At 42.8% G+C, this 10,527-nt stretch overlaps 1 protein-coding gene across 1 annotated transcript; it reads right to left on the bottom strand.

Annotated features, from left to right (window-relative positions):
• Positions 1–697: 697 nt before the first annotated feature.
• LOC130124095 (uncharacterized) lies at positions 698–8,994 on the bottom strand. The gene is made up of 4 exons (XM_056293491.1): positions 8,899–8,994; positions 8,524–8,634; positions 8,160–8,236; positions 698–3,473 (listed from the first exon to the last, which is right to left on the bottom strand). Exons 1-4 carry the CDS (start codon positions 8,957–8,959, stop codon positions 3,387–3,389), a joined length of 336 nt encoding a protein of 111 aa, XP_056149466.1. The 5' UTR covers positions 8,960–8,994; the 3' UTR covers positions 698–3,386.
• Between the last annotated feature and the right edge of the window lie 1,533 nt (positions 8,995–10,527).

The following is a 10,527-nucleotide window of genomic DNA, read 5'->3' as shown; positions in this document are numbered from 1 at the left end:
TTATTTTGTAACACTTATGCATTTATCACATGGGGAATCCAATAAGGCTTGCTGAAAGAGAGTTAACCATGTTTCTGTTTTCTTCTGCCCAACAGCTTCTATCCCATTCCCATCTCCTTACATCCTGCATCCTCTTTTATTATAAACCAACGGCTCTTTTAAGAGCCACTCTCACCACTTCTGTCTCTCACTTCTCTCGCTCTCTCACTCACTCACTCACTCACTCACTCACTCACTCACTCACTCACTCACTCACTCACTCACTCACTCACTCACTCACTCACACACACACACACACACACACACACACACACACCCCTCTATCTGTCTGTCTGTCTGTCTGAAAATGCCAGGCCTGGGATCAACAACCAGAAAATGTGTCGCCTGCCAGACCCAACTAAATGTTGCCTGTAAAACATGCAAAGTTTGCAAGACAGAGCAACCGCACAAATTGAGGCTGAAAAAAAAATGGCCAAATTTGATGAGAAGCGGGAGAGCTGAGTCAACACCCACAAAAGTAATCGGACCACATCTCACATTATTGATGAAGCATATATATTGGTATGCAATTCCCTTTATTTTTTTAATGCAGTGCGATCTCTAAATGTTATTAGAAATTTTAAAATTAATATTATCTTTTACTGTTGTTGTGTGTGTGTGTGTGTGTGTGTGTGTGTGTGTGTGTGTGTGTGTGTGTGTGTGTGTGTGTCCTTTTCAGCTTGAAAAATTGCAGGCCCTTGGAACAAAGGCAGTTATTTTTATTTCCAAACCTGGCAGAAAGCCAAACACCTGGGTGTCTGATGTTTTGGCACCCAGTTGGCACTTGACTGAGACATCAGTGTCATGTCTCGAACGTATGAAGAGTCTTTACGATGTTGTTATTCAAGGTAAGAATGTTCTGGTATTTATTTAATAAAAGAGACACTTCTGTGTTAAGATTTTCAGCCTTGCAGTCACTGTGATGTTGAGCATCTCATTTATGTCAAACAAATTCAATTGCTAAAGTTCATCAAAAAAGTAGGGCTGGGTATTGTTAAGAACCTCATGATTCGATTCAATTTCAATTCTTTAGGTTGCGATTCGATTTCGATATTGATTAAAGTGCTTCGATATCGATTCAGTAAGAAGTAGAAATACACAAATAATTAGAGTACCTGTTGATTATTTAGTTCTGTCTGGCACAGCTTACACAAGACCTTACTTTTATGTATTTCCTGTGTTCCGGATTTATGCTGGAATCCAAAATTACGTCTGATTTTAAAGTTGAAGGCATTGGCTTTACGCTGCTGCTACTTACTTTGGTCAGCATTTTGTTGTTGTTTGGTTGAGTGCAGCCTTCGTCCTTAAAACGCGAATCACACAAAGATGTTGCTCACCACGCACCCACTGGCCAGGAGCTTGAATCGATTCAGAGGATTTGCTGAACCGATATTGAATTGGGTGAAAAAATATCCGTACATGCATTTAGCACACACAGCACCAGGCTTAGATGAACAACTCCAAATCCTCTATCTCAATGCATGTACAATTCGGTCTTAATTTCTTTGCATACGTTCTGTTCAGGCAAACGCCTTAAGTATGACAACTGAATATTCATCTGGTTCTTATCGAATAACCCAATGCAATAACCTGATGAAGGTCTATGTTCGGAAACGTTGTTATCAAAGATCTCCGACTGCAGCAGTGTGCGGGAGTGTCTTTCTGCCTTGTTCACCCTGGATCTTCTCCTAAGCACCTGTCGAGGTGTGCAAAAGGTCGGTTCTTGGATATCTTAAATTAAAATTATAACTATTCAAAGCTACACAATAGACATGTTTTGTCAGTATTATCATAGTATATTGTTGCTGATAATACCTGACAGGAATTTCTCTTGAGCATATTTCCTGTCTGCTCATTGAAAGAATATAAGACTGTATAAAATAATGGGTGTAGACACCGTGACGTCATCAATTGGTTATGGACTACCGTTTTGAACCCTCGAGTTTGAGAAGAATCGCGCCTTTACATAATGGGGAGAAACAGGAAAATGCTGAAAGGGGTGTGGTGTAGCAGGTGGTAAAACAAACACACGAATCCAGATCTCTATTAACAGGCTGGTTATTTACAGACGACACTCAGCCTAATGCTATCTGGTGACTCGATCACCTATGTGTAGATGTCCAGATAAGCAATATCCGGCCACTGTGTGGGGTCATTGGTCCACTTGGACGGAGGGAGTCGGAAGGGGCATGACTGCTGACCGATCAACGTCAGTTTATTAAGGTATCGCAAACGCTCAGCTTCAGGTAGGGTAGCAAAATAATTACTAGACATTTCTATGAAACAAAACGTTTTGTCACAATTCTCAGTCAAACACGTTGCGATAACATCTTTAGGATGTGAGGTTTTCGATTCAACGACGTCATTAAGCCTAGTCAAAGCTCTAATTCAAGATGTCTGTTGCCATAGACAGCATGTCTTCTCAATACCGCCCGACATCGTAGTTTGTTGTTTTTACTCTGCGCCCTTCTTAAAACCCTGGCAAAACCAGTATGTTTGCATGGCTACGTATCAGTGTCGATTTAAGAAGACGCTAGATGCAGGCAGATACGTTGGTGTCTACTGATTGGTTAGGGGAAATCTAATCCCCCTCCCCCACGGAAATCAGTTAAAGTGGAGGCAAAGTCAGACAGAGCATGATAAATTGACAATTCTGTCTGATATCAGGCAAGATGCTGGTTAAACTAATAGCTAATTATTATACTACACTTCAATATGTGGTTTTTGTGTTACTTGTGTTCTCGAGGTTTCCTCAAGCTTTAAAAAAAAAGTTATTCCACTTTGAGTGGGGTCGTCTCTGTCTGCTGTGAAATAAAAACAGAAATAAGACACCCCTCCCAAAATAGATTTTTTTTAAATCCATCTGAAGTGCCAAATCCTCTGTTGCTTTATTTGAGGTGCATATATTTAGGCTATATTATATTTCACCTATTTAAAAGCTGTGTTATTAAAAGTGCAGCTCATAAATCAACAGGAGCAGGTTTATAATGTTTGCGTGAGGAGGTTTTAGATGTTATAATTTCATTTAGCAGACGCTTTTATCCAAAGCGACGTACGTCTGAGAGTTAATACAACACAAGCAAGGATCTAGTCAGGAGGCGACAATGTTGTTTAAAAAAAAACTAGGTTCAAATCCGATAGGACATAGGTGTCAACAGGCAGTGCACAAAGGAAATGCATATGGTGCATAGAAGCGATTTTGTTTTTTCAATACCATCAGGAGGTGTTCGAGATAGAGCTGTGTCTTTAGCTTCTTAAAGATGGAGAGGGACTCAGCGGATCGAATGGAGTTTGGTAACTCGTTCCACCACCGGGGAACTACAAAAGAGAAGAGTCTGGCTAGTGACTTAGATCCCCGTTGTGGCGTTCTTGATGTTCTTCACCGTTAGATGGAAGGTCAGTTCTGGTAGCTGCTGGTGGAAAATCTCAACGAGCTGCAGGACACATTGAAAAGTCTTGTTGATAAACATTACACTGAAACCTGTGTACCTACTTAACGGAAATGTCTTTAAGCATGTTCAATAATCCAGGTAAGAAAATCAAAGAAAGTTGAATCAGTTCATCTGGACACAACGTTTATTGACAGAAACATTTCATCATTCATCTAAGTGACCTCTTCAGTCTAAACTGACTGCAGGTATCCCCACTCTTATAGATAATACAGTGGCATAACGACTGAAACCAATGATCAGTTTCATAAACTTGTCTGTATTTTTATAAAAAAAACCCAGCCACTGAGGAGGCACAAGCCAGTGCATTCTTAGTGCCGGTCGCAAGCCTGGACAAATGGGGAGGGTTGCATCAGGAAGGGCATCCGGCGTAAAATCTTTGCCAAATCAAATATGCTGCTCATAAATAAGATTTCTCGAGGTCCGGGTTACCAATGACCGCCACCGGTACTGTTAACCAGCAGGGTGCTGGTGGAAACTATGCTACTGTTGGGCAAAGGAGAAGGAGAGGGGGAAGGCATGTCCAGAGGCAGCTAGAGAGGAGGAAGGGTAGGAGTCTGAGGTGAGAGTCGTAACTTTGAATATTGGCACTATAACTGGTAAAGGGAGAGAGGGTTCAAACTCTTCTACCATGGTGCGAATGGGAGGAGAAATGGGGTTGGGGTAATTCTGAAGGAAGAGTATGTCAAGAGTGCTGGAGGTGAAGAGAGTGTCAGACAGAGTGATGAGTATGAAGCTGTAAATCAAAGGTATATTGCTGAATGTCATCAGTGCATATGCTCCGCAAGTTGGGTGTGAGATGGAAGAAAAAGAAGAATTCTGGAGTGAGTTGGATGATGTGGTGGAGAGGGTACCCAAGGAGGAGAAAGTGGGGATTGGAGCAGGCCTCAGTGGACATGTTGGTGAAGGGAACAGATGTGATGAGGAGGTGATGGGTAGGTATGGTGTCAAGGAGAGAAATGTGGAAGGACAGATGGTGCTGGATTTTGCGAAAAGGATGGAAATGGCTGTGGTGAATCCGCATTTCAAGAAGAGGGAGGAACACAGGGTGACATATAAGAGTGGAGGAAAGTGCACACAGGTGGACTATAGCTTATGTAGAAGGCACGATCTAAAAGATCGATTGAGATCAATTGGAGACTGCAATGTGGTGACAGGGGAGATTGTAGCTAGGCAGCATCAGATGGTGGTCTGTAGGATGACTTTGAAGACCAACAAGAGGAAGCAAGTGAAGGCAGAGCCAAAGATCAAATGGTGGAAGTTGAAGAAGGAAGACTGTTGTGTGGAGTTCAGGCAGGAGTTAAGACAGGCACTGGGTGGTAGTGAAGAGTTGTCGGATGGCTGGGCAATTACTGCAGAAATAGTGAGGGAGACAGCTAGGAAGGTCCTTGGTGTGTCATCAGGACAGAGGAAGGAAGACAAGGAGACTTGGTGGTGGAATGAGGAAGTACAGCAAATTATACAGATGAAGAGGTTGGCAAAGAAGAAGTGGGATAGTCAGAGAGATGAAGAAAGTAGACAGGAGTACAAGGAGATGCAGCGTAAAGCAAAGAGAGAGGTGGCAAAAGCAAAGGAAAAGGTGTATGGTGAGTTGTATGACAAGTTAGACACTAAGGAAGAAGAAAAGGACTTGTACCGATTGGCTAGACAGAGGGACCGAGCTGCAAAGGATGTACAGCAAGTTAGGGCGATCAAGGATAGAGATGGAAATGTGTTGACAAGCAAGGAGAGTGTGCTGAGAAGGTGGAAGGAATACTTTGAGGGGCTGATGAATGAAGAAAATGAGAGAGAGAGAGAAGATTGGATAATGTAGGGATAGTGAATCAGGAAGTGCGGTGGATTAGCAAGGAGGAAGTGAGGGCAGCTATGAAGAGGATGAAGAGTGGAAAGGCAGTTGGTCTTGATGACATACCTGTGGAGGTATGGAGATGTTTAGGAGAGATGGCAGTGGGGGTTTTAACTAGATTGTTTAATGCAATCTTGGAAAGTGAGAGGATGCCTGAGGAGTGGAGAAGAAGCATACTGGTACCGGTTTTCAAGAACAAGGGTGATGTGCAGAACTGTAGCAACTACAGAGGTATAAAGTTGATCAGCCACAGCATGAAGATTTGGGAAAGAGTAGAAGCTAGGTTAAGAGGAGAGGTGACGATTAGCGAGCAGCGGTATGGTTTCATGCCATGAAAGAGCGCCACAGATGCGATGTTTGCTTTGAGAATGTTGATCGAGAAGTATAGAGAAGGCCAGAAGGAGTTAGAGTGTCTTTGTAGATTTAGAAAAAGCAACGACAGGGTGCCAAGAGAGGTGTGGTATTGTATGAGGAAGTCAAGAGTTGCAGAGAGGTATGTAGGAGTGGTGCAGGACATGTATGAGGGAAGTGTGACAATGGTGAGGTGTGTGGTTGGAATGACAGATGGGTTCAAGGTGGAGGTGAGATTACATCAAGGATCAGCTCTGAGCCCTTTCTTGTTTGCAATGGTGATGGACAGGTTGACAGATAAGATCAGGCAGGAGTCTCCATGGACGATGATGTTCGCAGATGACATCGTGATCTGTAGCGAGAGAAGGGTGCAGGTTGAGGAGACCCTGGAGAGGTGGAGGTATGCACTGCAGAGAAGAGGGAGGAAATTCAGTAGGAGCAAGACGGAATACATACTATGCGTGAATGAGAGGGAGGACAGCGGAATGGTCAGGATGCAAGGAGTGGAGGTGACGAAGGCATATGTTTAAAATACCTGGGGTCGACTGTCCAAAGTAATGGGGAGTGCAGGAGAGAGGTGAAGAAGAGAGTGTAGGCAGGGTGGAGTGGGTGGAGAAGAGTGTCAGGAGTCATTTGCGACAGAAGGGTACCAGCAAGAGTTAAAGGGAAAGTTTACAAGATGGTTGTATGACCAGCTATGTTGTATGTCTGTGAATGTTCTCATTCGTCCAGGTCATGGTTATCCAAAGGAGTTGAATCAAGTGCAACTGGACTTGTTATATATGTTGTATGGTTTGGAGACAGTGGCACTGACGAAATGCCAGGAGGCGGAGCTGGAGGTGGCAGAGTTGAAGATGCTAAAATTTTCACTGGGAGTAACGAAGAAGGACAGGATTAGGAACGATTATATTAGAGGGTCCGCTCAAGTTGGACGGTTTGGATACAAAGCAAGAGAGGCAAGATTGCGATAACTTGGACATGTGTGGAGGAGAGATGCTGGGTACATTGGGAGAAGGATGCTGAATATGGAGCTGCCAGGAAAGAGGAAAAGAGGAAGGCCAAAGAGGAGGTTTATGGATGTGTTGAGGGCAGACATGCAGATGGCTGGTGTGACAGAGGAAGATGCAGAAGACAGGAAGAAATGGAAATGGATGATATGCCATGGCGACCCCTAACGGGAGCAGCCGAAGGTAGTAGTAGTAGTAGTAGTCGTCGTCTGTACTTTTATAAAATTAGCCTATACTTTTAATTTTTTTTTGGGAGGGGGGGTTATTGTTTTATTGTATGAAGCACCTATCTGAAGGAGTTGAATCAAGTGCAACTGGACTTGCTATATATCCGTGAAGACGTTTCGCCTCTCATCCAAGAGGCTTCCTCAGTTCGTGCCTTTCTGACTAGACCAAGCTAGTCTGACTGGCTGGTGATGAGACTCAGAATTTATCCTCTAGGAGTCGTTGTCTTTGTGACATCGGATCACAAAGAGCCACGCATATCAATAGCTCTGACAACGACTCGATGTCACAAAGAGCCACGCATATCAATAGCTCTGACAACGACTCCTAGAGGATAAATTCTGAGTCTCATCGCCAGCCAGTCAGACTAGCTTGGTCTCGTCAGAAAGGCACGAACTGAGGAAGCCTCTTGGATGAGAGGCGAAATGTCTTCACGGATATATACCAAGTCCAGTTGCACTTGATTCAACTCCTTTGGATAACCATGACCTGGATGAATGAGAACATTCACAGGTATGAAGCACCTGGTGTTATATTTGTTTGTATGAAAAGTACTATACAAATAAAATGGGATTGAGTGATACGCAAATAGGCGTGACCATAACTAGAGTTACAATGGTCAAGTGTACTATTCACAGAGGATATTGGGAATGTTTGCACTGAAAAATGGCAACAGGTGTACTCTTAGCCAAGCAGGGATGGTCGTTCCCTCTTCACATAGATGACATCTTTGACTCCTCGTTCAAACCAGCGTTCCTCCCTATCAAAGATGTTCACATTCTTGATCCTTCATTTTGGTTGTTATGCAACTGCATTGTTTTTAAGGGTGAGGATACCTGCAGTCCGTTTAATAATAACAGTAATAATAATAATTCATAATACATTTTATTTGTGGGTGCCTTTCAGAGCACCCAAAGACACCTTACAGAACACAGTTTAAAAAAAACAACAAGCAGCACTGTATCAGACAGCATAAAATCAAAACAAAGCAGGGTAGGCAATAAAAAGTTAATACACATATAGTAAGTATAAAATCATCAAGACTGAAGAAGTCACTTAGATGAGTGATGAAATGTTTCTGTCAATAAACGTTGTATCCAGATGAGCTGATTCAACTTTCTTTGATACTTTACAGATAATATGTTAAGTATTTTATTAATTTTCACCACGAATTACATGATTGATTGGTGACTAAGTCATTTTGAAAAAAAAGATTAATGACTGAAATTCAGACACTTTTACCTTGTCCAAGAGTACAGCAATTGTTGTGGAATTTAGCTCATGATCAGACTTGACAGCCGTATGAAAAACTGCGAGTGCTGTGAAAATAAAATGTGGAAATCGATATATAATAATAATAATAATGATGATGATGATGATGATGATGATAAAATTAAAAGAATAAATGAATTTGAGACCAGCGAATTTTTTTTTTCCTATTCTGGGAGCGAAAGGACTCGCCTTGGAACCAGACGAATCTGCGAGCTCAAGTTTTACAGTTGCTCTGAGTCTAGCAGATCATTCGCATTTACAAATTCAGCTGTGTCCCAATTCAGGGTCTGCATCCTTCGAATTTGTTTGGTTCCCCAGGCTAGAAAGGACTCACCGCTGTGCATTGAATCAGGCGGAAGTTGTGTCAACGCCGTGTTCAACTGTGAATGAGTGGCGTCTGTCACGGGCGAGCTCAGCCCTGTGGTGGCGGAGGGAGGCAACGGTGCTACAGGGAAACATATATACATACTTTTTATATATATATATATCCAATATTTTGACAAATCGGCTTCGCTGAATGAAAACCCGTTCTCGAACACATAGGTAGCAACAAATCAAATATTCAACCAGTAGGTACAGCAACAAGCAGAATATTAGATTGGAAGAATTTTTGTAACATAGTGTTGACCAATCACCCCCCCCCTCCCGAAAAAAAACGGATCTAGGGGTGTGTGCGAGGGTAGCAGAATAATTAAAAGATGCTCCTTACCTGATGTTGTCTGACCAGCAGACAGGGCCAGACACCCAGCACACAGGATCAGCAGCAACATGCTGTGGAACTATGGTCCTTCTGTTCTCACAGGAGATCTGACTGCTTCTGGATTGGACCAGGAAGTTGTCTGCTTTATAAAAAGGGCGTCGGCTCACACATAACAATACAGCTCCTTTGAAAGAACAGCTTTGAATGGCCTGAGTGACTCCAGAAGGAGGGGAGGGAACAAAAGGCAAGAGTTCAGAGTCAGTCTTTCACTTTATCACACGAGGTGGTGCAATTCATTTATGATGCTGTTACAGGGTACGGCAGCTCTAGTTTTTCTTTCTCTGTATTCCCCATCGATAAGCCGTGTACGGGCCTAACACAGTGGGATGAGAGAAATTCAACATAAACACATCACACAGCGATCAGCTCAAAGTGAAGTTTATACAACCAGCGGGGAATTTACCTTACACCTAAAGAGAGGAAGTATAATACCATTTGATTTACAGGTCAGCTCTTTTGTCCTCATGAAGTGTAGTTTTACAGCCACGTAAACAGTGTCTCATGTAGTCTCCATGTTGCTTATTCCCAAGATGTTCAGTAAACCATGTTCCTACTTTATCTTTAAATAGTAGCACTTGAAATAAACATTAGAAGTGCATTAGAAATGTGGGTCTGTTGCAAAACAAGTACAGATTAAGCACCTGCTTCCTTTTTTATTTATTTCTTTAGCAGCATAACACATTTGCATTTTAACTTTTCATTCTTGGAATTAGGGTAAATATGAACAAAGACAAACATGAAAATGATGAGTCAGCCATCAGACCTCTGGAGCTTGTTCAGAAAGCTGCAGCTCGTCTGGTGTTCAACCGCCCTAAGTTCTCCCACACAACTCCCCTCCACTAGCTCCCAGTAGCTGCTCACATCCAGTTTAAGACTCTGGTGCTAGCCTACAGGGCAGTGAAAGGAACAGCTCCTTCCTATCGCCAGGCCATGGTCAAGCCCTACACCCCCGCCCGACCACTTCGCTCTGCTGCCTCGGGACGCCTGGTTGCCCCGTTGCTCAGAGGCCCTTGCTGCCGATCGACCAGGTCACGACTCTTTTCTGTGCTGGTCCCACAGTGGTGGAATGAACTCCCCACTGATGTCAGGACAGCGGAGTCGCTGCCCATCTTTCGGCGCAGGTTGAAAACTCACTTTTACTACCCTGTTACTTGTTCTTAGCACTTATTCTATTCACTCATTTAAACAAAAAATCTCTTTCTTGCACTTTTACTTTAGCACTGGTTTTGCTCCTAGATGCTTGCTTAGATGAACTTATGACCTCTGATGACTAGTAGTTCTCCAGATTTCCTACGTTAAATGCATTTATTGTAAGTCGCTTTGGATAAAAGCGTCGGCTAAATGACTGTAATGTAATGAAATAAATAAATGTACGCGCTGAATCGACTTGGATTCCATACAAGCAATAACAGAGATTTGGTGTCACCCGATTTATTTCACACATGTCCAGGTCTGGTTGTGTCTCTCATAAGCACATACATAGGTATGGCTTCTAATATAAGAAAACGTATTTTGGCTTGTTTGTTTGAATTTTCATCAAGACTCGGGAAGATCAGTTCCACAATGTTCTTGCCATTT

This window comes from Lampris incognitus, chromosome 14 (genome assembly GCF_029633865.1).
Source record: "Lampris incognitus isolate fLamInc1 chromosome 14, fLamInc1.hap2, whole genome shotgun sequence".
Classification (NCBI taxonomy): Eukaryota; Metazoa; Chordata; class Actinopteri; order Lampriformes; family Lampridae; genus Lampris; species Lampris incognitus.
The sequence above is the reverse complement of the archived record's forward strand: the minus strand, read 5'-3'. Positions and strand labels throughout refer to the sequence as shown.